Here is a 27112-nt window from a genome sequence, read left to right as displayed (position 1 = left end):
GAGTTTTCTTTTTCTTTATTTGTCTACATTCAGCTTAATTCAGATGTACTGCCTGAATGATCCAGACATACAAAAAAAACCCCACTCTTTCCCACTGGTTTTTAAAATAAAATCTTCACTTATAAAACTGAAACACTAAAGCATTAAAATACAGAAAGCTCGTTTAACTCACTTCACAAAAGCATTAACAGATGATGTATCCCTTCTGTAGCTATTTAAAGACAAACTGAGTTAACACTAACACCAATTGTAAATAGACAGAGGGATACGTAACTGCAAGAACTCAAAAAACTCTACTTGGACAAAGTTGTGATGGCAACTAACAAACCACTGAAGACATGAAGTCCCAAACACAGCTAAATATGGGTCACAGGAGGGCCACGGGAGTGACCAGCTGCACCGCACAACACAGCAACGTGGACAGGTTGGGGCGGAAGGGGCCTGGAGGGGCCAGCTGACATGTTAACTGTGATGCATAAAACTGAACCTTACAACAAGGGGTAAGTGCAGAAGGTACAAATCTTCACCCCCCGGGGGGCTTTATCTATACTGGTAGTTCATGCTGTGGTCTGCGTTTCTGCCGTAGCCTCCCTGTGAGGACTGGTAGGAGCTGGGAGGGCCGCTGTAATTCTGGCCGGACCCCGGGGAGTTGTAGTTTGATTGTGACGAGTAGCCTCCTAGGGAAGAGAGGGGTGGGTTAGAGGTGAGGGGCACAGGGCCCACCCTGTGATCAGAGCTCAGGACCATGGCCAGCACCCGAGCTGTGTTGTGTTCACATCGTGTCCACTGGTGAGACCACAGCAGGGGAGCAATACAGGCACGGCCTCTCGCTCAGTGCCTTTCCTGGGTCATCGGGGCTGGTGGTCACCAACACCCTGTGAGGCGGAACCACCGGACCCTGGTTTGTAAGTGACAGGGATCTGTCCAGTACAGACAGTGGCAGTGGGGGCTGTATCTGGGGGCCGCCCCAGCACAAGGCTGAGCTTGAAGCCCCCGAACCAGAGGCCACACAGCAGGCTGTCTGGGCCTCAGTGTTGTCAGCATTTTTCCAAGACAGGTGCCAACAATTTAAGACCAGGGCAACATCTGGACATCTGGCTTCTGAAAAGCCGAGAAGCTGGAGGGTATGCCTGAGCCTGTGCCCGTGTCTCCCTCTTCCTGTTCTCTTCCTACATGGAAGCCAGATGGCAGGAGCCACCGCAGCCCTGCCTACACTACCCGCCTGCCCACACCAGGCGATGCCCCTCGTCACCACCGGACACCCCCCTCCCCCGTACTGTGCCACCTGCCGATCCAGGCCCACCTTGTTTGCCTTGGTATGAGGAGCCGCCCCCAGAACCGCCGCCGTAGCCCCCGTGTGACCCTGGGTTGTAGGACGACCCGCCTGAGCCGTAGCTGTTCCCGCCGCTCCGGCCTCCACTACCACTGTAGTCTGGGGGAGAAAAGATAGCGTGGTTAAGGGGCCTTGGCAAAGACACAGCTGGGGTGGTCCAGGATCCTCATGCTATGGCCCTGGAAGTGGCAGGCCCCAGGTTGAGACCACGGGCCTTTGCACATCTCCCTGTCCCATCTGCTTAAATCTGGCACACATCCGTTCGAGCGAGAACTGCCAGGAGCCGGCTGCAGCCCTGCAAGGGCACCGTGCCCTGGGTCAGCCTGCTCACCAAGCTCAGAGGCCCAGCTGCATCCTGCCTTCCCATCTACTCCTCCAACCCAAGCTTCCCAGCAATTCAGGAACCACACGGCAGCTTTTCCTCTCCTCCCCCCGCAAGCTGTCACCAGGCACCCAGCATCCCCTGGCCCACACACAGAGAGCATGACTTCTTTTAAAGTCCCTGGCCCGCCTGCAGGCCAGCACCCCATCGCAGAGAACAAGCGCACGCCTACGCTTTCCTAGCTCGGCCACCAGCTCAGCTGCAGCCTGCCGTGTGTGTGCATGAGGTGGAGGGAGCGCGGAGCAGAAAAGTGACTCGGGCTCTTTGGGGGCTGGATGCAACGCTGTCTCCAGAGCCCATCCCTGGAGATCACCTCACAGCAGCTGGCCCAGACTCACGGACCCCACCCTTGTGCCCCAGCCTCAACCTACAGGCTTCCTTGGCACAGAGGTCTCCACTCGACCCGCCTTTGGAGAAAGCGACAGGAAGGGAACGGCAAGGACCTGGGCCAGGGGAACTCTGCCTCCAGGATTTTCCTAAAGCCCGCCCGGCTTCCTTCCAGTCCCTCAGCAAGAGGTCAGGGCAAGGCCGAGCTTCCGCCACTCCATGGGATGCGCCGCTGGCCTGGACCCCGGCCAGGCCTCGGGGCCCTGGAAGCCAACTCACTGAATTTGCTCTCGTAGCTGTAGTCTGATCCGCCCCCGCCCCCGGGGGAGCTGTAGGAGTTTGAGTAGGAGGAGTAGTTGCCTTGTCCATGATTATAGCCCTTCTGCTTGCCCTGCGGGGGGCCATAGTTGCTGTACTGGCCCTGGTTGTAGGACTGCTGCTGGCCTTGGTGGGACTGGTAGCCAGAGCCGTAGGAGGGCTTCTGCTGGCCCCCGTGTGGCTGCTTCTTTCCAGCGTGTTTCGGGGGCACTGGTGAGTTGTAGTTGTCGCCTTGGTAGTAGGAGCCGTAGCCGGAGGAGCCACCACCGCCCCCGCCGCCGCCACCACCGGCATTCCCAGAATGCCCTCCGTTGCTGTAGAACTGACCTAAACAGGAAGGCAGCGGGTCAGGCGGAGGATGGGGGAGACGGGGGAGGGGAAAGACAGGGAAGGTCGCAGCTGTGGGTCCTGAAGGCTGACCCACAAGCCCGCGGCCTGGGCCAGGGCAGAGGGACAGAGGCAGTAGAGCGAGGAGCAGTGGCTCCGGTCCTTAAAGCAGCCTGGTTTGGACTGGTCCAGCCTTCAGCGCCACTCACCCATCAGCTGATGACAACAATGGATCTTTGCCAAGCAGCGGCAGGACAGCGCGCCAACAGCAGCTTTTGCAGCGGATGTCAACATTACAATGAGATGAGCTCCGAGCGCGAGATGACATTCATGACTAGCTGACTGTTACCCAGATGTCCCCAACGGTGACAGGGAAAGCAAAGCCCCAGAGAAGCAGCCGGCCACCCCCACCTTCCCCCTGCTGTGCTGGGAAGAGGCTCTGCAGTCATAGGCCTGGGGGACCCCAAGAGATGCTCTTTAACAAGGCCCCCAAAACTGGTGTCATTCCTGGATGAACAACTGGTCCGACATGGCTCTTGGAAGGGTAAACGGAGAGTTAGTCAAATGACCTGGGACGTCGCCCAGGTGTGACTTGTGCAAACGTAGGACTTAAGGAGTGATTCTCATGGGGGAAAGGAGGTTGGGTAAAAAGTTGGGATCCTAACATCCAGGCCAGGCCTCCAGTTACAGCCTCAGATGGCCCCCCAGAGGGCCATCTTTGTTCCCAGCACAGCTGCCAGGGGCAGGCAGACCGAGTGTGGATTGACAAGCGTGCAGGGAGGCCGCCACATTCTCAGACCCTGAGGCTGAGAATGTCACAGTAAGACCCTCCTCTGGTCCTACACGTAGATCCCATCCCACAAGACAGGTATGTCCACGCCCTGCCCCCCCCACCAGACACTCAGGTGGGCCGATGGAGGATAGGTGCGCTAAGGTGAGGTGGGAGGAAGGGGAGGCCAGGCTGTGTGTGTGGCTCTCAAGCCCAGCAGAGCAATCCCCAGCGCTCACAGGGTGGCAGTGGAGCTCCTGGCTCCCGGGGCAGGTAGGTGGGCCTGTGGGCATGCCTTTGCTGGTTGGCGCTGCCTCTGTCTACAGACAGCCTGGAGCTACCCTGATTGTGCCCGGGGCGGGGTGTGTGTGTGTGGGGTGTACGAGGGGGAGGGGACACTCCCACACAGCCTATCCTTCCTTCCCATATTTAGCACCACGGGTTCCCCCGCCTTTTGGGTAGAATTAATTTGGGAGTCATCACAGGCCTCCCACCCACTGGAGATGTGCACCCCACACTGCTAAGTCTTGGGTTGTTGGAACAATAATTTGGATAAAACTGATCTGTGACATCAGTTTATTTTCTTCAGGTGGCCTCCTCCATCCCTCCACCCACCCCCATCACAAAGCCAAAACACCAAGGAGAAGGACACGGTCCACAATGCGAGAGAGCACACATGCGAGGGCCTGGCAAAGAGGCTGGAGGACGGGAGGTCCTCTTCAGAACCCCCCCTCAGAACCCCGCCGCCTCAGCAGCCCCACGGCCTGCACTGAGCACCTCAGCGCCCCTCCTCAAAGCACAGGAATGAATGAAGACGCCAAGTACCGAGGACTTGTTACTTTAACATGTATTGATTAAAAAAAAAATAAAGGGAAGGAGAAGTTTTCAACGTCATTTCAGGATAACTATTTCCTGGTATAAAAAGACATTATTCTCAAACAATAACTTTCTAAAAAAAAAAATACATCATGCAAAGTTTTAAAAAGTTTCACTGAATGTTTCAAACCTCTGGGAACAAATTATATAGTAACCGTTTTGACCACTTTTTGCCTGAAGAAACGCAAAATCTTGCAAGTCAACGCAAAGGCAGGCTTTGCCACAAAGGACTGCTGACCCGAGCCCAACTGTACTCTTTCCAAAAGGGACTGCCACTGGGAAACGGGGGTCTCAGTAAAAAACCCTATTGCCTCTATGTGCCTCTGAGCACAAGGAGAAGTCAGAAACTCCAGCCTGCACCGTTAAGGTGAGAGGGCAGAAGATTCCAGGCCTTCTGGAATCCATCATGGCGCATACCCAGCAGTACAGGCCCTGTGAGGCTGGCTCCTTGCTGGAGAATTGGGCTACATATTAAGACTTTCTACTTAATTATATTAAAGCCCCACTAAAACAAACTCACTCTAGAATCCCATGCATTTGCAGCTATGATTAGGACTTGCAAAATTCCACGTTCTCTCTCCCTTAAAGCCTGTCTGTTTCCTGCACTAATAATGGAAGCACAGTTTTGATACCTTTGAGAGTTCACCTCTAACTAAACCAGCCACAAAATACCACACCCCCAAACAAGAACCCACCAGAGCATTTACAAAAGGCGGGAGAGGTTAACTTAGCACAATGTACAATTCCCAATGTTCCCAATGTTTTACAAGCTTATTTAAAAAAAAAAAGAAGAAGAAGAAGAAAAAGCCAGTTGCTCTGGATTCAGATGTGATAAAATCGTTTTCATTACTGTCAAAGGCATCAACCAGATGTGGGAATTTGTTAAAAGGTTAAAAATTCATACAAAACCTGCTGTAAATTAAGACAAAGGTAGATTAAAATGCATCATTATCTGTCTCTTAAATAAAGTAATGCTTTCCATAAAAAGCAAAGGTGGGCTTTTGCCTTGATGCTGACCAACGCTGGCTCTAGAATTCTGTGCAATTCTGCACAAAAATGCATTCTCTGAAAATTGTTTTCCACTTATTGTGAACTTCAATATGACCAAGTTCAAAGGCAAATCACGATAAAAACTGCCATTGTCTTAAATTCTGCAGGCTAAGAGTTTCAGACAAGCTGCGGTGACAAGCCACGGTTGAGAAACCCAGTGAAGCACAGGGGCACAGCACGGACACTTTGGGTTTTGGAGTTCGAGAAAATTGGAGTAAAAAGTTGATTTTGTGTGCAATACTTTTAGATGCTCTAGGAAGACCCAAAATCATGATAGCCGTAGCAGTCTGTGAAAAAGTCACCTACAAAAGGGGGAGACAGAGCAGAGAAAAAAAATTAGAATTCTTTTGAAAAATGGCACAGAGCGCCACATTTGAAATTCATGTTTTAGATTTCTCTGCTCCTGTAACCCCCCAATGAAGGCTCCTTCTCAAGACAAGAGCTGTGCACTGTCAGGAAAAGCATCATCACAGGACTGGTGCTTCGCATGGCTTAAAGCAGAGAAATTTAAAATTCTGACTCTTAAGAAAATTTCAAATCACACAAACATGTGTGTTAACATTTAAAGAACAAATTACACTTTTGCAGGATGGGGCTGGAGGATTGTCTGCCCTCATCACTGAGAAAAGGTGCGTGCCACCCTTAATCTCAGGGAGGCTGCTGCTGGTGGGCCGCCCTGTTCTAACTCAGGCGTGGGAGCTAAGCTGTAGCTTCTCCCCAACCTCAGACAAAGAGAAACGCGCACTTACTGTAGCCTGCTGTTGCCGAGTTGCCTCCATACCCATAGCTGCCATATCCAGCGCCTAGAAAGGAACACACAGGGTCACGGGCATGTAAGGCGCATCTACCTGCCCTGCCCCTGCCTCTCCCGCCGTCTCAGCCAGACTCTGGGGGCCCCACCCGCTCCAGGGAGCAAGCAGGGTCCACGGGGACAAGGGTCCTCACCAGCGTTCATGTAGCCTCCATGGTTGGCGCCACCAAATCCTCTCCCTCTCCCTCTCCCTCGGATGTTCCCTCCTCTTCCCCGCCCTCGAAGGTTCGGGGGCGGGGGCACTTCATTGTGCATGGGGCCTCCCATGCCAAACCCAGGGTTATGTGGCTGCAGGGGAGAGAACAGAGACAAGTGGCGTTCACCTCACGCTCCGACACAGGAGAACTCGTGCTAAGGCCAGAGACAGCAGAGGCAACTGCTTACCTTAGCAGCAAATTTCGGTCCACCTCTGACGGGCACGGGGGCTCTCTTCTTCTTGTTGGCTTCCAGGGCGAGAGGAGCATCAGGGAACAGCTTTTCTAGTGCGGCAAGAGCAGCATAGGCTTTGGCCACCTTTTTGTTTGAGCCAGCACCCTGAAATTTCTGTCCATCCACCTCGACCTGGGAAGAACAGGTGTGTGTCAGGGTGGCCTGGAGCCTCCCTCCGGGGCAGGAGTATTCTCCTGGGGAGCTGACTGCTCACCTCCATGACGAAACGCTTGTCGTGGCTGCCCCCGGTCTCAGAAATGAGCTCGTATTTGAGGCCACGCCTCTTTTCATTAAGTTCCATAACAGGGTTCTTGCCATGCTTGGTCAGGATCGGCCCCTGCTGTTTTACGTTCTCAGGGAAAACAGAAAAGAAAACCAAAAAACTCAGCTAAGGGCTTTCCAGCATGTGGAGGGCAGCTGCACCCCCAAACATGACAGAGGCCCTCCACTCCACTTTCCCTGCTGTCCCTCACCACCCTCGTCTCCCTGCCTCCGGAAGTCATCTGAGGGCCTCCCAGCAACAGGACTGCCTCCAACCTGCACCCTGTCTCTGGGGAATGGCCTGACTTCCACCTGGGGCCATCCCACGCTGGGTCCACAACAGCAGGGCCCTCTTGGTGGTGGCTCAAAGGCTCACACCCAGCTCCCTGTGCAGACCCCTAGACTGGAAGCTACTCTTTTGGGAGCCAGGGAAATAACGAGAACCAGTAACCATGCTGGCTCACAGGACACAGAGCTGCCTGCGGCACCCAATCGGGCACGCTGGCCCCCACCATGTGCTCACCTCGGCGGTGGGATCAGAGGGGAAGGTAGCACTGGGGGTTGAAGCAGCTTCCACCACAGGCGGAGGGGCCACCACGGCTGGCTTTGCTTCCGTTTCCTCAGCGGAATCCTCCCCCTTGCTGGAGTCTCTGCCTTCAGCGCCAGTAGGCAGGCCCATGTCCTGTAACACCTGCGGGATGGACACCCACAAGGCTCCCCAGTTAGGGAGGGGGTCTTAGCACAAGGGTCATCTACACAGATCTGCCCCCATCCCCAGGATCCTGAATCAGAGGTTCCTAGGGTGGCAGCTAGCAATCAGAGGCTGCCCCCCCGCCACCGCTCTCCAGAAACCCTGATGCCCAGCTACGTTTGGGGACTCTCTGTCAACCACAACGATGAAGCCATTCTTCCATGTGTGACTTGGCAGACATTTAGAAATCTACTCATCTCAGTGTTCACACGCCCTCCCTAAGCCTCGTGGTGTCCATGCTGAGGGTTTCGATAGCCTAGGACGGCTCTCTGGGAGCCCAGGACGCAGAGGCACTTCTGTTGCTCAGAGAACAAGCACACGGTACCTGACACTGACCACATTTACCTTGACAGCCACGTGCAGCTTGGCTGTCTTTTTAGATGGTCCAGAGGCCTCGAAGGAGTTGCCATCCACCTCCACAGACATGGTAAAGATGGGGGCGTGGACCGGGCCCGTCTGGGAAACCAGCTTATACTGCAGCCCCGGCTTCAACTGGTTTAGTCTCATGAGGGCGTTCATGGCTTGAGGAGGCTCTGCCTTCTCCTCTACAGAGAGAGAACACCAACACCATTCTAGACTGTCAGTCAGTGCTCAACAGGGTGGGGCAGAGTCTCCCCGGACGGCCTCCTGCCGCGCGGCACGGTGGCGTGGAAGCCCCAGCTGGCCAAGGCCTCATCCATGCTGCTCCCGGGCACATCCACCCCATTTGTATTCCAGACCCACGCCATAACCAGTCATTTAAAAATGGGCTGCAACATCCTGTCTGAGAAAATTAAGGCAAAAGCAAGCATCTCACACCACTTTGGGATGTCTCTTAACTGAGCCAGAAAAAAGACACACTAAAGACTAAAACAAAATACTAGTACCTTTCTTCTGAATCTTCTTCTTCTTTTTGCTAGGAGATTTTTCCTCCCCATCTTCCTCCATCGGGCGTTTCATGGGCGTAATGGCATAGGTGGTGCTGGGGGGGATTTGAACTGAAGGAAGAGATCACAACAGAAAAGGCTGAGAATCCCTCCTGCACTCTTGCTAGGAGTCCACGCTGACAGCACCAGCCCGGGGCCAGGCCCCCGTGGCACGCTTACCTGTGTAGTCCACTGGGTTTTCATTCTTTGGTTTCTTGGGCATCTTAGAAGGCAGAGGGTCCATACCCAGAACTTTATGGAGCTGGCCAAACGCAGCAAGTCGCAGAGCATGCTGGAGAAGGGGAAGAGGACCTGACTCAGCCGCCCTGTGCTCCCCGCCAAGGTGTGTGCGCTTGCTAATGCCTTCTGGAAGGGGTGGGAGCTGAGGGGGTTGCTAACGGTCTCCCCTACAACAGCAAGGGGTCCCCCAACAGCCAGGGAAGGGCCTGACTGCCAGGGCCCAACCCTGCTGTGGGGGAAGGCCAGCCTGTGACCACCCCCCTCGAGAGGAATACAGGAGACCCCAACCTGGGGACTGGTTGCCACACGGAGCCACGTGGTGGGACTGCAAGGGAAGGACCCTGGAGCAGTGCACACAGCAAATACATCTCCCCACTGAACTCGGTGTCCAAAAATAGCACTCGAGCAGGCTGAGGGGACAGGCGACAACCACGCGTGGCGCCAAGGGAAAGAAGCAGCCCAGATTGGGGCGCCCTGTATCAGGCACAATCCCTTCACCTTCGGTCCCCAACCTGAGCCTACGAGTCCAGTGGCTACCCTGAGAATACCCAGTAATGGAACTGGAAGCCAGTGATTACAGACTGGGTAAGGGCTCACGTTGGCAATGGCGATGACTATACCTGCGCACTCTGTGTGATATCTTCCCGTTGCTGTCTGTCTAGATGCCCAATAGCATCAGTGGCTTCTTTTTCACAAGGGTCATAAATGCCAGAACCATCTGAAGGCAGGAAACAAGGAAGATATGCAGAGGATTATCTTTTAGCATCTCGGAAGAGTTGTGCTGGCTGAGGGAACCAGGTGCGTTACCCCCCACGCCCCATCCACACCCAGCTCTGGAAAACACGCTGAGCTCGGTGACCCACTCGGCGTCCAGCCCGTGAGAGAAATAATCCACGTGTCTCAGAGCAAGGAGCTCGCGTGGGAGTGGGTCACCACTGCCCCGGATCCGCCCTGAGTCACAGCTGCGGAGCCGGCACAGGGCTGGATATGATGGTGCAAGAGGGTAGTCACATGCTTCAGGCCTAGGGGGACACGGGGCTGCTGCTGCCCTAACCCGGTCAGGGGACCCGCCAGGAAGTGGCCTCAGGGCCTCAATCCCTGTCCTTTCCCTGCAACTTGCAAAGCGCAAGGCCCCAACCTGGCATCACGATCCCCGACGCCAAACACTCCAGCACTCTCCGCAGGGCCTCGCCGGCACCCATTGGTCTGTTGGCTGTGCCGATGGACTTCTCACAGAGAAGCTCAAGGGGCTGAAAGGCAAGAGGGACAGTTAGCTCCACTATCTAGGAGGTGGTGAGCCGACACTGAGGAGCTGTCACTGTGTGTGTGTGTTTTGGGGGGGGAGGGGTGTCAAAGCCCTCCAATTTCACAAGTTGGTGGGGGTGTTAAAGCCCTCCAAGTTCCCAAGTTGAGACTAAACCGAAGTCAGGCCAACTAGAGCCCGGCTTGGTGACTTTTCCTTAAAAGGATAAATATTAAATCTGTCAGACTGTGTGAGCCAAGAGGCAAAGCTGAGGCTATTACCTAGGTACTTAAAATTATTATATAGCCACTAAAAAATATAAAAACTATTCTTAACTATGAGCTATAGACAGACAGGCAGCTGGCCAGAATTGGCCTATCGGTCCCACTTTGCTGACCCCTGTCCGAGAACAGCTACAAAAATGCTTCTTCACGGAGAACAGTGAGTGTCACAGTAAATGTGCTACCTGGCCAGCCCCCTCCCTTGGCTGAGCTCTGTGTCCACCATGGGAGGGTGGGGGGGGGCGATGGACGTCCTGGTCTAGTTCTCACCCCCCATCCCAGGGTGCGGCACAAAGTAGTTGCTCAATAAACGGCTAGTACGGGGGTGCATCGGCCACACCCCACAGGGCCACTCCAGCCCACTTATCTAATATATGCCTGGGATATGGGAACAAGTCTCTGCACACATGACCCCCAAGTGGCCACAGCTACAAGGTGCCTTACCCATCCTCTGAGGGGACCCCAGGTGGGCACGCGAGTACACAGGTCCCTCAGGACCCGGATGACAATGACACACGACTTCAGCCCGTTGGCTCTGGCCTAGAGAACAAAGCACAGGCTCTTTACACCAGGGAATCTCCCTTAAACACAAGGCAAAAACATGAAAAACACAAGTCTCAGGGTGCTACTTTGTCAAGGGTAAATGGTGAACGTTCAAGACCATCAAGTGTGTGGTCAGCAGCGGTTTCACCGTGTGGACGAGAACAATGTTACTCTTGGCACAAAGCAGCAGCAGCCCACCTACTCAGTCACAAGCCTCCTTTGGGGACGTCAAATTTGTCTATGTGCGCTCCGTTAGCAACTGCACGCCTGCAGATGCTAAGTACGGCACGGCGATCTTCAATGTTACCGAAACTTTATGGTGAAAGTTAGCCAAGTTAAAACTTAGGAATTCTCTACCAAAAGACAAATAGAAGAACAAAATGCAAACCTGGAACCACTTGGCGTGTCGGAGGGACGCCAAGGCAGCAAGGCATTTCTGCCTGTCCAGAACGTCCGGGGGATCGTTGACTGATAGCGTTTCTATTCATGGATGGAATAAGAAGACAAGGTACAGTTTGACCAAGGGGTTTCTGTCAGGTGGAAAGGGGATGTGGCAGCTTCCTAAAGGGCAGCTGAGGCTCCCAGAATCTCAAGTCATCTCCACCCTAGACCAGGGAAGGAGAAGCTAGAGTGCGTTTAACTCTGCCCTGAGATCATCGTAAAAATTGGAGGCCCCTCCAAAAAAAACAATCAAAAACAAAAGTGGGAAGTTACTCTAAAAGGAATAATCCCATGGGGGGGGAGGGGGACAGATAGGTGGATCCTATCTTCTAATAGACAATTACCTTGCTTCCTCCCCATGATCTCCCAATAAATAATCTATGCTAAAAATTTCAATAGCAAAAAAACAAAAACAAAAAAAACCACAAAAAACCCCCCAAAAAACCCAAAGAAAAAAACAAAGAAAAAAACCAAAAAAAACCTGAAAAAATAAAAAAAAAAAACCCAAAAATAAAAAAAATAAAAACAAAACAAAACAACCCCCCCCAAAAAAACAAAAACACCAAAATAGGTGGGGGGAGTGGAAATGAACTCCCTCTCTGCTTCCCACAACGGCCATCCCCTGAGGCATCTGCAGCAAAGGGGACCACTTCCGCCCACCAGGCGGGACTGCCCTAGCCCCAGCCCTTGACAGAGAGAGTCCTGTTGGTCAAAGGTCCAGCGTCCCTAAATCGATCATTGGAATCAGGTATCAGAACCAAAGGTAATCAAAGAATAGCAACAAGGGCGCAAGTGTGAGCCTCTGCTGCAGCAGAACTGGGGCGCTGTCACCGCCACCACCTGCGTGTCAGGGGTTTGGATAAGGCCTGCGACCTCCGCTCTGCGGCGTGAGAGCTCGGATTAAAAACCGTCCGCGCAGAAGAGACACATGAGGGGCCTTTGGTGGCCTCTGAATTACGAAAGCATTATGAGCCTCTGAGGTTTTGGTTTGCAAATCACAAAACTGTTTACAACTTTATCCAAAACTCTGTACCAGCTCTTTGCATGTCAATCATGCCAGCTGAGAAAAGCGGCCCCTGGAAGAGGACGAGCGAAGCAGCCCTCGGTTCTGCTGCAACACAAGCTGTTTGCACGACTCCAACGTGATGTTCATGCAGAAACCATCTGGTTGTCTTCCAGAATTTAAAAGCCATAAAATCACCAGGGACACACTTTTCCAAGGCCAGAGAACGCTCAACAGAAAAACCAAGTTTAACACTGACGAGAACATTCAAGGATTCAGATAAACAAAAAATGGTGCAGTCCTCTATGAAAAGTGCTACTCACTTTTAGTGCAACCGTTTTGTCAAACTCCCAAGTACTGAAACTGAACGGGAGATGCGATCTCAGAGTACAGGTGGTCAAAGCTACACCGACAGCCTTTTACCAAGCAGTCTAAAACTGAATAGCACATTTGCCTGGCGAGGGAACACCAAGTTTTCAGAGTCCTGCTGGCCCTTCTCAGCCTCCCTACCTCCGGCTAATACTTTCTCCATTTCTTCTCTGACAACGGGGGATGTCAGGTGGATGGTCAGGGACAATGGAGGCTCTTTTGTGTTTTTTATCACAATCGCAGCATCATCAACAGACTGGAGTATTTCGTACTTGTCTTCTGTGACAGCCTACAAAAGAAAACGCAACTTTCAAACACTTCCTCCTTAAGGCGGACAATCAACAGCTCTGTCTCGCTGGTTACCACAGCACACATGTCAACTTCTGGGGCTGCGATAGGACAGCAGCACCATCACCTAGTGGATCAGGACCTCCCTCTTGCCCACCAGGTCTTTGGCCATTTTCTGGGTAACTCCAGAGCGGAGGTCTCTAACTACACAGAGAAGTCATTTTTTCGTGGGGGGCTTTACAATGCAATGGGTAAGACTTCAGGGTCTAGAAGGAGACGAGGGTGTGAATCTTCATTCTGTCGCGTGGTAGTTGCGTAACTTTGGGCAAGCCACTTCATCTCATTCAGATGCTGGTTTCTAATGTGTAAAATGGACTTCGTGACAAGACCTACATCAGATTGCAGGAGGCTTACACGGAAACCACGTGCAAATACGACACCCAGGAGAGCGGGCATCACCACGGGTGTTTCCACACTGGGCTGAGCAGCCATCGACAAGGAAAGAAAACAGTGCAGTAAGCTAATTTGTGTCACATGACGCACACACAGAGAAGCATGTACTTGCTGCAAACGCACGTGTCTAGAAAAGGATGTTCACCTGACTTCCACTCTCTCCTTTATACCAGTTTAAACGTGTCCCGATAAAGAAAATTCAAGCTCTTATGCTTTTTGTTAGGGAAAACATAAAGGAAATATCACGTTGAGAGAAGGACAAAGGCACAGTGAAAAATCTAAAATGGAATTTTTCTCCGCCTCAGCACTAGGGACCTTCTGGGCTGGGGGGCCAGCCTCTGCCCTGCAGGGCACTGAGCAGCCATCTCCGGCCCCCGCTGGGCGGAGATCGGCAGCACCCCACTCCTCCTGCTGTGACACCAAAACTGTCTCCCAACTCACCAAATGTCCTCTATGGGGGGCAAAAATCGCCCCAGGCAAAAACCACTAATCTGAATCGGTAAAAATACACTTTATTTGTATCTTTCTTTAAAGACTTTTTACAAAAGAGGTGTTTCCTTTAGAAACATTTACAACAACATAACTTTCATCAACGAATATACTTTTTATAGACAGGAATTAAAATTAACATAAAAATTACCACCAAAACAGAAAAGTTTTAGGGCTTCATTCACCTGAAAGACAGCTCTCCAAAAGTATCTACCACACTGTATTAGCTCCACATTTTTAATTCTGACCTCTATCTTAAATCCCAAATTATCAGTCACATGTGAAAACAAAAATCCATGTTTACATATGAAAATGAACAGCCTGTTTCCCTAAGGAATGTAATTTCTTAGTTTTGTTTTGTTACTTTATTCTTCTGCTAATCCTGTTGCTGAATGGAGGGTGAATGTGTCCCAAGGAGGCAGCATATAGTGGCAACACACAGAGGTCCTAAAACCCCGGACTCACAACCAGGGGTCCTGGGATCAACTACTCAGCTCCTTGCACCCTAGTCACATCTCCTAAAATACTTGGACGATAAAATCCTATCTCAAAGGGTCGTTAGGAGGAGGAAATGATAAACATATGAACAGCATACCTGGCCTAGGGTCTGATGTAGTAAATTCTTGAGAAATGTCAGAGGCTGTTATTTATGAAACACTTTCTTGTAATGAAACAAATAAGCTGGTTTTTAAAAACTCCTTATATTCAGTTTTGGATCAGGGAGGAAGAATTAATCATTGTACCTTCTATCCAAGCATCCACACACCCACCTATCCACCTAATTGAGCGTGGATTTACAGCTCTAGCCCAGCGTGGCCCCAGAACAGTGCAGCCTGGCACACGGTAGGCACCGAGTCTTTGCCGGCTGGTCAGGCACCATCTCAGAACCTTAGCAGCTCTGCGGCATCCTGCCCATCACCTATGGGTAAGGCATGAGCAAGCACGTGCGAGGGGGGTCTGTGGCGTGCCTCCTGGTGCACAGCACAAATGGGCCTCTCTTCCTCTGTCCCACCATCCTCAACAAGCATGACCTGGCCCCACCCAGAGGAGGCAGTCACACTCACAGCGAGCTGGATGGCCAGGTTGTCAGCCACCTTGTCCAGGAGGGCGGTCGTGGGCTTCTCCTTACACAGCAGCACCAGCTCTAAATCCAAGTCCCCCTTGAGCAGCAGGCCCTTTGCCACGAGGCCAACGCGCATTACGCCCCGCAGGGTTCTGGTCATGTGCTCCGTCTTCTGCTCCCTGAGGGACACACCAAAGTACGCTCAGTGAGAGATTCAGTGCAGCCAGAACCCAGAGGCCCTGGAAAGGCTGGAGTTTCTCAGAAAAGGAGATGCTCACGCCTATGCTGGCCAGGCTCTCTAGGAAGGATCCCCACCCGCAAAACGTCAAACGTACCCAGCCCCTTCTTTGGTCTCATCCTCCGGGGGCACATCCACGTTCTCAGACTCCGCGTGCTCACCGCTGCCTTTCTCCTGTTCATCTATCCAGTCAGACACAGCTTTGAGAGCCCTCTCTGTGTGGGACACCATGTTCTGGACCGCCTCCAGTTCCTCTTGGGTCGGATAAACAGAAGAATGCTTTGCCATCACGTGGCGATCGTCATTCACAAAAATTCGCATCGGACGCTGGAAATGTGAACACTCGGTTAAAAACCTTTCAGAGACACTGAGCAACCCTCCACTTATCTCTCAAGCTGCCCAACTCAGAATTATGCCTTATCATTTGTGACAAAGTAGGCCACCTACATGACCACTACTGAAGGTCTGAGAGGCAGGACAACCAGATGGAACAGCTGTCCATTCTCGAGGCAGTTGAGAGAAAGGGGGCATGCTCAACTTCATACGCCTATACACACACACACATATGTGAACTCTCACACTATCTAGTAGTATTTAATAATTCAAGAAGTCTAATAAAAAAACAGAAGAATCAAATGCCTCGGGGAAATGCTATATCTTCGAATATGAATAAAGAAGTACGATTTAAAAAACTTACCATTTTTACTTCTTTTTTCTGTAGTGTCTGGAAATCAAATGTTTGCTTATCTTTTCAAATTGTGACAGATTTCCTTGGTGTTATCAATACTTCAACTATCTATAAGATCAGAAAATCTTTTTAGTTTCAAATATTTCATAGATGGATGAATTTTAGCAGCCAGATACTGAATAAGACGAAAGACAGTGGTGCAGCCACATGAAGGGGCCCTGTTAACACAGCAGGACACATCTTTATTTCCAAGTAACCACTGCTAAGCTGAGGTACAAACAACTAATTATAAAATCCCCTAAAAATCAAAACAGCTGGTTTCAGAAGCCAACTCTGACTTCCAACCCACATTCGCCAGATTTCTGCTTCATCTTTTTAATGTAAGGTACGCCAGTTTTTACAAATATTAAAAAAAAACTAAAAATCAGTGAACCTCCAATAAAAGGTAACAATACAAATGTTCAACAAACTCTTGGAATTTAGAGAAGCAAAAGAGAGCGAAGGAGCTCTGGTCTTTGAAGGTAATGAACAAAATGGAAGGAAAGCAGGAGACAGCCCTAAAAGGCTTCTGTAAACCTTAAAGGCAAAAATGTTCTGAAACATCAGGTGGGTGTGACCACGGCAGCACGTGGCCACACTGGTGGGTTCCATTTTGGATAGCCGAGCGAACTCAAGTGTGCAACAGAAGTCTTCAGGACAAGCATAGCTGTAATTACCATCTTAGGCTCTAAATAACATGCTGACTACAACCTACTCAATTCCCACTCTGTACAAACAGTCTGGTCCACACTGAAATCTCCCAAATGAGTAAACAACAACAAAAAACTCCATCACAGTAATACACAACACATGAATCCACCCATCCCATCCAACCACACAACAGCCAGCCCCTTCGATCCTGGTTAGTTACCAGCCAGGGCAGCAGGCCCCATCTGGAAAGGCATATGCTTCAAGGACAGACTTGGACATGACGGGCCAAAACAAGAATTTCCCACAATGCTTCAGGACTACCGAACAGTCTAACTGCAAGTTTGTAGGTTTCAAAGTAGAACTATGAAACTGAAAGGTGGAATGAGAGGTGATATTCTTGCAGAGCTACACACAAGCAGGGGTCAAAGGCTATGCTGTGGGGCAGTGGGGAGAGGAGCGGAGGTCAATCTCTGGGCTCAGTGTTCACTATACCCTCGATGGACCACTCGGTCCCCACCAAGTGGGAGCTTCCACACAGACCTGGGCTTGAAACCCTGCCTGCCCAGCCATTAGCCACATGGCCCTGAAGTTTCCTTGCCGCTTCCTTCTACACCTGTGACATGGACGCAGCCCCTCTACCTTTGCAGGAGGAGTGGAAATTAAACAAGTTAACCTACGGAAAGCAGGCAGCAACAAACCCCGTGAACCCTTCACAATGGCACCAACTTCTACCAACAAGATCTCCAACTGCCAGGCTGCCCTGGGGACTAAGCGATGAGTGACATACAGACAAAGTGAATCCTCTATGAAGAAGTTCCCATTCGCTCAGTCAGGAACACAAGACATCAAAGTTGTGTTCAAAAAGCATGCTTTGCCTGTTAGGTACATATTTAAGAAAAATTTACAGCTGAAAGTACACGCCTGGTGTTTGCTCTAAAACACTCCAGGGAGGCAGGCAGTGGAGATGCGGATGAAGATAAAACAGGATGAAGTGCTGCTGGCTGTTGAAGCTGGGAGACGGGTATGCTGGGATTCACCTGGGATATCTGAAAACTGCCATTCCAGTTTTTTTCTTCAACTTCAGAACGGACTTACGTACTCCTGACAAAAGTGCAGTCACGGCAGGTCATCTAAAAATTCAACCAATGCTCAGATACCCAGTTCTAAACCGAGAAGCAGACTATGAGAAATCCCGGCCTACTGGTGAGATGGCCACGTTAAACAGCCCCCGTTCCTGGCCACATCTGTGCCGGAACCGCATCAGTCTGATAACGAAGGCTGATGTTTAAACCCGTATTTACTGACTCAACACATATTCAGCATGTACCTCCTCCACGTGAGGCCCCAAGGCTGGCTGCTGGGACGGTGACAGACATGTTGGACAAGGGCCTGGCCCCCGCGGACCTGGCTGGCTAGCACGGGAAGAAGAAAACTCCCTCCTTCCAACAAGGTGTGGGAGCGGTGTTTCACCTTACGCTCACCAGCTGTTCATGCTACACCCCCCCCCCCCAAACGTCAAAGGTAGAGACTTTAAAGACAACAGAGCTTAAATCAAGGTTTCAGAAGGCTAAGACCTTTTCATTCCGGGTTTTATAGACCTAATATTGTCTAACTAAAAGGAGAGCCCCAGAGAAATGGCGAGTCGCCACCTCACCCTGGAACTGTGTGAGCCTGGCCATTTGCAGATCCGAAAGCAAGGAAGCGCTCGGACACTAATGCAAGTCCAGAGGACAAGGAGGTGACTCGTAAAGGCTCCCGCCAGCTACATTTGAAGCAACAGAATACAAAAAAACCAAAACAAACATAAAATGCTGCTGTATGTCTGAAGTTGTAGACAGCCAAAACTGCTCAGCAGTTGCCTTGGACACCTGGGAAGGATGTTTTCAGGGTGATGGCCACGGTCTACATCTTGGTAGGGGCTGAATGTATGCAGTGGTCAAAACTAACTGAATGGTATACTCAAGATGTGTGCATTACTTAAAAAAAAAAAACAAAACTGTAAATAAATACTGGACTCTAGTTGATATTTAGATAGAAGACAGCAATTTTCTACTTTGAAATGCATCGTAAGAATAAAGTGGATTATATGTCAAAGATACCCAGTAAATGCATAAATAAATAAATGTGGACTGAAGGATGACCAGAATAGAAGGAGAGATGTTTGAGGCAAAACCATAGTCAAATGTCAATGGCAGAAGCTAGGCTATGTCTATAGGCAGCTGTTCACTGTAAAATTGTGTCACCTTCCGTGTATGTTTAAAAAATTTCATAATAAAATGTTATAAATATATAACCAAAACTGATCCAGCACATTAAATGTACATAAAAGCTTGAGTCCATAATGACACTTAAAAACCCCAAATCCTAATTTGCCACTACTGGAGGGGTCTATATCCCAACTTCCTACTCTGAAAACGGTGAAGAGGGACTGAAGTCCGCCCACAGTTGAGGCGGGGCATCTTAACTAAGAACAAATGCCGTCTGACAAAGAGAAACTGGGAGTAGAAACTCACTCTTCTACCAATGGGTAAAAAGATATTGCGTCAAAAGAAATGAGCCCATCAAAAGTACATCAAGGACATGCACACACCCCCAAATGCACCTGCTTTCAGCAACTGTCCTGCGTGTAGGCTTCCATCTGCTGCCTTCACCATTAAAACTCCGACCGTGGGTGTGCCTTTGCTGCGGCCAGCTGCAGCACCTGTCCTCTTCTGCTCCAAGAGGCAGGCCCCAGAAGGAACCCCTGAAGAGACTCACTGGACTGTGGCTGGCCCTGAACACCACACCTGACCCCATCTGTGGAACATTCACCCCCGGAGCCTTCCTCCTTTAGACCAGGTCTTGGCGGTGATGCCTCCTGATTCAGGGGCACAAAATGAGTATGAGCACGAATCATCTGAGCTAAAACAAATGCTGAAAAACTGGGGACAATGCTCCTTTGCAGGCCAACAAATCTGGCCTCGTTGTCTCTATGTGAACCCAGATCTGTCATCCAAGCCAGCTTTTCAGAAGCCAGCTGCTCTGGTTTTGAATACCAGGGAATCCATCTCATTAACAGACACAGGAGTCTTCTGGGCAAGCAGAAAGCTTCCTTTTCAAGATTTTTAGCAAAGAACACTGTTGGTCAGAAGCCCACAACACCCACCTACCTATAGGCAACACTCCACTGGACCCCGCCAAACAAACTTTAAACAGAAGCTGTTCCTGCAAACACCTTTATGATTCAAAAATGGGGCACAAGGAAGCCTGATTTTTACCAGCCCAGCTTCTCTGAAAAGAAACCAAAGCAAGGAACGGCTGCAGAATGAAGAATCAGGATTTTAAACATGAACTTTGTGTGGCAGGGGATGTTCTAACAGGGATCAGGTTTCTTTCTTCTCGAATCCAGCCCACTCACAGCACGCAGAGTTGCAGAAGTTTAAAACACAAAACCCTTTCCTTGCAGTGTGATAACGACCTTTCTGACCTCTTGCTAATTACAATATAACATATGTGGCACTTGCTGTTGGAAAAGAAACATGCCCAAGTTAACGGGTGGATCAACAACCGTCTACAGAATGAATGAACAGGTGTAGTGGCAATATCCTGACAGGTATGGCCCCGCCTATCTTGCAGAGTAGACACTGCCCTTTCCAAGATATTTCACATAATCCTACCGCTCTTCCAGCAACTCTGGAGAACTGTCCTGAAGCAGGTGCTCATCTAAGAGACTGAAGGAATTAGGCTTTGAAACGTACAAGGATCCAAACCCCACTCCTGATTTCCCCATCTCTGGAGCTATCCTATCTTGAAGTGTGAAGTGATAGACACGTGCTACTCTTCAGTGACTCTACCAACTTTCACAGATTGATGTCATCAAGGACAAATGAAAAATAGTTCTACCAAAGCAATCCAGTCGGAAGATGCCAATCTAAAATCCGGTTATGGATGCCACTCTGAGAAATTTAAATATCCAGCACAGATCTGAAGTCTAGTGCAGTGGTTCCCAATTCTGTCTGCAACAGTATTTTTACTGGTCCACAGGGATGGATAAAGTTAGGAATAAAGATTTTCACAAATACTTTCCATTTTAAAAAACATGTCTTTTCTTCTCATGAAAAGATGGAGACCGGGTACAGTAATTAAAAATATTTTTCTTGACTAAATAAAAAAGTTGACAAATACAGGTTTTCCCCCCCACAATGTTTCTGGAACTCCACTGGTCTGTGATACCCAGGACTCTAGGCCCACTGCTATTGTAGCGCATTCACAGGTCTAGGGAGACAGAAGCCCCAGGTTTGCACCCACCAGGGCTCTCCAACCTAGCAGCTGTGGGACCTTCCAGCAATTATCTACCTGTTCAGAGCTGGGTCAAACATGAGATGGAAAACACTAGCTTAGCTATGCCTATGAGTTGCAAATAGAAAGGATAAAGGTGACTTTGTGGGAAGATGCTTCATCAACCGTAAAACTGCAAATGCAATATATTAAAGGAGAAATTTCAACAACTCTTGGATGAACCAACAGAAAGCTTGTTCGAGTCTGCCTGTGAGAAGACCTGACAGCAAAGTGTGTACCATGACTCCAAGAGGGAATTACCAAATCTCCTTTCCAACATCCTCTTCAAGCACCAAGGGGGCAAAGGAAGTAAGTTTAGGAAATCTTCCACACCTGGCTGGGGAGAGAGGACCCCCCGAGGCAACCCTCCCATGTTGGATTTCTTTTTTTTTTTTTTTTTAAAGATTTTATTTATTTATGTAACAGAGAGACAGCCAGCGAGAGAGGGAACACAGCAGGCGAGTGAGAGGAAGAAGCAGGCTCCCAGAGGAGGAGCCCGATGTGGGACTCGATCCCGGAACGCCGGGATCACGCCCTGAGCCGAAGGCAGACGCTTTAACGACTGCGCTACCCAGGCGCCCCCCATGTTGGATTTCTTTTTTCTTTTTTTTAAGTAGGCTCCACACCCAGCGTGGAGTCCAATGTGGGACTTGAACTCACGACCCGGAGATCAAAACCTGAGCAGAAATCAAGAGTCAGATGCTTAATCACCTGAGCCACCCAGGTGCCCCAGATTTTTTTTTTTTTTAACCTGCCACGAAATTTGTTTACTTCTCCCAAAAGCACCCCCCCACTGCCAGTTACAAAAAAAAAAGACCACCTCTCAAAGTATGGGGGCACCTGGGTGACTCAGCCGGTTAAGCGTCCGCCTTCGGCTTGGGTCATGATCCCAGAGTCCTGGGATCGAGCCCTGTGTTGGGCTCTCTGCTCAGCGGAGAGCCTGCTTCTCCCTCACCCTCTGCCTGCCACTCTACCTACTTGTGCTATCTATCTCTCTGTCAAATAGATAAATAAAATCTTAAAAAAAAAAAAGATGTGAAATATGTATGCAAATTCACAAACATGAATTATTTTAGTGGGTAAGGGTGACAGTCTTAGGTTTTTTAAAATTGTATTTTATTTAAAGTCAACTAACATATAGTGTATTACTAGTTTCAGAGACAGAGTTCAGTAATTCATCAGTTGCATGGAATACCCAGTGTTCAGTACATCATGTACCCTCATAAATGCCCAACACCCACATGTGGCCCTCTTTTAAATAAAACTTTTTATTTTCAAGTAACTGTAGCCTCATATGCAGTTGTAAGAAATAACAGAGATCACGTACTCTTTAACCAGTTTCCCCCAATGGTAACATCTTGCAAACTGCATAGTACAATATCATAACCACAACACAGACATGGATACAGTCAGACACAGACCACTGCCAGCACCACAAGGATCCCTCCTGTTGCACGTAATTAGCCACACTCCCCTTCCACCACTCCCCATATGCCTAACCCTAAAAACCACTAATCCATTCACCATTCCTATAATTTTGGCACTCCAAGAATGTTATATAAATGGAATTGTGGTGTATGCAACCTTTCAGTATTGGCTTGTTTCATGCAACATAACTGTCTCAAGATTCATCCCAGTTTTGTATCAACAGCTTGCTCCTTTTGGTTGCTAAGTAGTATTCCACAGTATGGAGGCACCATTGTTTAACCATTCACCCGCTGAAGGACACCTGCATGGCTTCGGGTTCCTGGCTATCAGGAATAAAGCTACTCTGAACATTTGTGTATAGATTTTTATATGAACATAAACATTCATTTCTTTGGGATAAATGCCCAAGAGTGAAACTGCTGGGTCATATGGTGGTTGCCTATTTAGTTTTCTAAGAAACCGCCGAAGTGTTTTTCCAGAGCCGAGATTTTAAAACACAAGCCCAAGTTAACTTCACCAAATCAACTCAGTTCACCTTCTCTCCACTCCTGTCAGCTCGCCCATCTGCCCTGTGATGCTGCGGTAATTAGCGAGCCCTCACTGGGCAGCCATTCTTCCTTTCTGCAGGGATTCTGCACAGGTCACCCACAGGACAAATGTTTATTAAGGGCTGCTATGAGCCATGGGGCTGGGCTGGTTATTTCCACACTGTTGACATTTGGACTGCTTTTCTGAATTATGAGTACATAGCAAGGATTATTAACCTGCAAAAAAATGTACGCAGAGAAGCAAACCTAACTTGCAACATTTTATTCTTTAAACACACAGACTCAGTCAGATAGGAAAAGCAGTCCAAAGGAAGCAGCAGCAAAGCAAGTAGCCTAAAAGATTATCCCAGTAAGACTGAACCTGAACCACAATCCTAATGAAAAGAATGGCTGTTTGAAACGTTCAAGGAAAATTACAATAGATCTCAAACTGCCAACACCATCACGTCTCACTTATCACCTAAGATTATAAAAATAATTTGGAGCAAACTTACTATCATAAAAGGATGCATGCTCAGTTTTGTTAACTAAATGATCCTTAGTGATCATATACGGCACATAAGAAAATGGCCTGTGGACAATAAACTCATTTCCTTGTTAAAATTAGTGACTACATTTTCAATTTCTTCATCCCATGAACATTCAGTAAGAAAAAAACTTAAATTTCAACTGGACATCGATTTCTCGAGACATGTGAAAATAGGTGTTAAAAGTCACTTCTAAATTTCCAATCACAATTTAAATGGGATCACCTATAAAGTGCAACCTTGGGGAAATATCACGGGGATTTAATAGAGCATAAAATGGCAAGAAACAATTTTTAAAAGTCAGTACGCTGACAAGGCTCCCTCACAAACACCCGTCCACCCTGCTTTTGGTATTATTTCTGTAATGCTGCTAGCACCACAAAAAGTCAGCACCGACTTACCCTAAATAACAGAGCAGAGAGGGAAGCTAGTTGTTTCAAACAAAACTGTCCAGTGCTACAGCAGGAACTGAAGGAATCTCATCCCTTCAGGGCCCCCAACCTGCTTCACTGTGTGTAAACTCTTGTCAAACCACTATCTGCCTTTAATTTCAAACCCCTTCGCTGGAAACAGAAATCAAATCTTTTTCTCCCAGGACTTGGCTAAGATAAAAAGCATCCAATATACATAGCCTAGAAAATCCTAATTCCCATGAAGTTTCAGTCAAAGCAATATTCAGATAAAATGTCATCCCTCTGCGTGAGACATACATGCATTTAATTCTAGATAGTGACATTTACAGTTCAAAACTGCACAAGGTTAATCAACTTACTGACAAAATATAACAGGAGGACAAATCAAAGGAGCTATAAACCCAAGCTTCGTGGGGAAAGGAATTAGTCCTGAGTCATAAAAGGTGAAATCAGGAGGAAATGGGGAGGAGAATGAGAGCAGTAAATAAAGAGGGAGCTGATTCAGCCCAAAGAAAAATTTTTTTTTCTTTTTTAAAGATTTTATTTATTTGAGAGCGAGCACGAGTGAGAGAGCACAAGCAGGGAGAGCGGCAGAGGGAGAAGCAGGCTTCCTGCGCAGCAGGGAGCCGGACACCGGGGCATGGTCCCACCATCCCACGGTCCCAGGATCATGACCTGAGCTGAAGCCAGGCACCCAACTGACTGAGCCACCCAGGCAAATCCCCCACAAAGAAAACTTCTAAAGCCTTTTTCAGAATAACATTTCCAAGCCCCACATCTTGCTATAGACAAGCCTACTGCTTACTCAAAGAGAAGAGGCTTATAGACTTACAGAAAGCCCTTTCCTCATCACTGACTCCACTTTTTCCTACCCGAAGAAGGTAAGCAGGGGAGCATGAAAATGAGCACCAAGTAAGTGATAGCAAAATATTAGCAGCCGCTCCTGACAATGTAGTTTTTTGACAAGAAAAAATTAAGAAAACTAAGAAACAGCCTTAGGTTCCTCACTCTCCGTAATATGGACCTCAAAAAACAAAAAACAAAAAACCTCTGAAATACACTAGAAGAAGCTAAAGAAAGGAATTTTTGCCTACAGGCACTAGACAAGTTCAATCAGGAAAAAAACAAACAAAAACTGCAAGCGATTAGGTACCACTCCGCTCCAGAAAAGTGTGTGATTCCCAGGCTTGCCCAAGCTCTAGGAGAGTAGGGAAACTCTGATACACCCGCACCCAGTGCTGGCAAGGCCAAGCCTGGCAGTTACTGCCAGCCTCCAATCAACTCCGAATACTAGGGCCTGCAGAGATTCCATTCACAAATCCCAGGGTCCAGGATCTGCTCAAACGGGCAACAGACAGAGAGCTCAGGGGTGAAGACCCCAGGCCTAGGGACAGTGGCACCTACCAGTGCCCAGGGGCCTGTTTTTCCCTTTTCCAGCTGTTAATGAGTTTCTGGTTCCCACACTTCATTCACAGCCTGACTGGCTGCTGTTACCTACATCCCACGAGACCACACACAAAGCATCACACACAAAGCATAGTGGCAGCAGTGTGAGCAATCCCCAGAGACTCCCAACCACAACTACCTGAGAAAAAAAAGAGTCTTGAAGCCCTAAATTTGAGTCCCAACTCCGGGTGGCACCTTGGGATTTCCTGTGAAACCCAAATATGCCAACAGGCCACTCACAGTAAAGAGGAGAGAATCCTAAACAATCAGAAGAAGATTCAGAATCACTGAAATACCTAAGTCCAGAAAAGGAAGGCTTCTCAGGAAAACTGGCACTGCCTTACTGATCCATCATGTCCCGTGAGCAGAATCTCAAGCAATGGGATCAGTTTTGGAAAGAGATGGCTTATCTCCCCAAGTTCTGAACTGGGGGAGAGCATGCTGATTACTGTACAACCCAGATAATTCATCCAGGCGCAGAATTAACTGGGGACCAACTTCAACTCAGTCACTCAACTACTTGAGAAAATAAGGTAGAAAACCGTTTTAAGCTCTCGCTTGTGTCACAATCTTGCCAAGTTTCAGCGTACCCCAAAATCGCATCAGATCACCATTTTGACGAAGGATGCAAATCCTGAACAATCTGAAGAAAATTCATCATCAATGAAACACCTGAACTAAAGAAAGGAAAAGCTTAAACCCTCCGCCAAACATGGGTCCTAATGTGGGAGAGGCCTGGCTGACTACAGATTTGAGGACCCCATGCACCGACGAAGGCCTCCTGTGCAATCAGCGTGGGAACGTGGGTTCAGGGAAGAGGTCCGCGTCTCCACGCCATGTAAGGACAAAGGCGGCGACATTTCCCGCCTCGGGAACCTGGGACTCTCCTGGAACCCGGGACGGGGCTGGGACAAAGACGAGAAAGGGACGAGGAGGGGGGTCGCCCTGCCGCGCCGGCCAGGATGCTACCGGCCAAGGGGGGTGTGTGCTCCCGGCACGTGCGCGCGTGCGCGCGGGACGCCGCAACAGACAAAGCCGGGCCCGGGGGACTAGGCGGTCGGGGGCCCGGTGCGCGCGCACCCCCCGCGCGAGGCGCCGCCGCCGGCCGAGGGGCCGCGAGGGGGGGCGGATGCGCGCGCACCGGGCCCTCGCCGCCGCCGCCGCCGCCATTTTGTTTCCTCGGCACAATGGGGGAGAGTAACGGCCGAGCGCGGGAGCGAGACTGGCGAGGGAGGAATAAGCCAGGCGCTGGGGCGAGAGAACCGGGCGTAGGCGCGGAGCGCGGGGCGCCTGAGGCCTTGTCACCGCGACCCCTCAGCCCGGCCCGCGCTGAGTGGGAGGACTGGCGGGGGGAGGGGCAGAGGCGGGAGCGGGCCCGGCCGCCGCCACATTGACGCTTACCTTGTCGGCGTTCCCTTCCCCGACCGCAACCGCCGCCGCCGCCCTCCTGCCACAGCCCACCGGGGTCTCCCCCCAAAAGCCACGCGGTGCGCACCGGGCTGCTGAGTCCAACTGCAATGGCGAGAAGAGGAGGAGGAGGAGCCGGGGCCGGGGGCGAGCGGGCGGGCGGGCGCGCGCCGGGGAGGTGCGGGCCACGTGATCGGTTGGAGCCCCGCCCCCTGCCGCCGCGTAGCCGCTTGACGCAGGCCAAGCCGGGGAGGGAGGGAGCGAAGAAAAGAGATAAGGTGGGCTTCAGTCACGTGGCAGGAGTGCAGCCGTTGCGTTCCTGGTCACGTGGTATGGAACCGCTTACCTCTTTTCGAGACCTTGATCATGTGACAGTGGCCAATGCAGAGGCCTCCTTGGCCACGTGACAAGGACTTTGGCGCTTCCCTTTGCTGTATTGGTAGGTCTGCGTCATGTGA

General features: G+C 50.0%; 1 protein-coding gene across 4 annotated transcripts; it reads right to left on the bottom strand.

The window, feature by feature from the left end:
* ILF3 (interleukin enhancer binding factor 3) lies at positions 1–26856 on the bottom strand. Of its 4 annotated transcripts, none has more exons than XM_026481396.4 (20): positions 26649–26856; positions 15888–15986; positions 15288–15517; positions 14954–15131; positions 12801–12948; positions 11235–11326; positions 10748–10843; positions 9918–10029; positions 9400–9497; positions 8720–8831; positions 8501–8611; positions 7980–8179; positions 7407–7574; positions 6837–6974; positions 6578–6754; positions 6328–6481; positions 6132–6185; positions 2322–2687; positions 1304–1432; positions 1–677 (listed from the first exon to the last, which is right to left on the bottom strand). In XM_026481396.4, the coding sequence occupies exons 2-20, from the start codon at positions 15888–15890 to the stop codon at positions 541–543; spliced, it is 2703 nt and encodes a 900-aa protein (XP_026337181.1). In that variant the 5' UTR covers positions 15891–15986; positions 26649–26856; the 3' UTR covers positions 1–540. The 4 variants fall into 4 exon arrangements, with proteins under 4 accessions (XP_026337181.1, XP_026337182.1, XP_026337184.1 ...); XM_026481397.4 differs by having other exon boundaries at positions 6837–6962; XM_026481399.4 differs by lacking the exons at positions 1–677; positions 1304–1432; positions 2322–2687 and adding an exon at positions 4289–5684.
* Between the last annotated feature and the right edge of the window lie 256 nt (positions 26857–27112).

The sequence above is a fragment of the Ursus arctos genome, unplaced genomic scaffold (assembly GCF_023065955.2).
Source record: "Ursus arctos isolate Adak ecotype North America unplaced genomic scaffold, UrsArc2.0 scaffold_14, whole genome shotgun sequence".
NCBI lineage: Eukaryota > Metazoa > Chordata > Mammalia > Carnivora > Ursidae > Ursus > Ursus arctos.
This window is presented reverse-complemented; position numbering and strand designations above follow the sequence as displayed.

Excerpts from the sequence above, each read along its gene's own strand:
- ILF3 (XM_026481396.4), bottom strand. Across the intron at positions 8,612-8,719 it reads AAACCCAGTGGACTACACAG|TTCAAATCCCCCCCAGCACC; the intron begins GTAAGCGTGCCA and ends CTCTTCCTTCAG. Across the intron at positions 1,433-2,321 it reads CAGCTACGAGAGCAAATTCA|ACTACAGTGGTAGTGGAGGC; the intron begins GTGAGTTGGCTT and ends TTTCTCCCCCAG.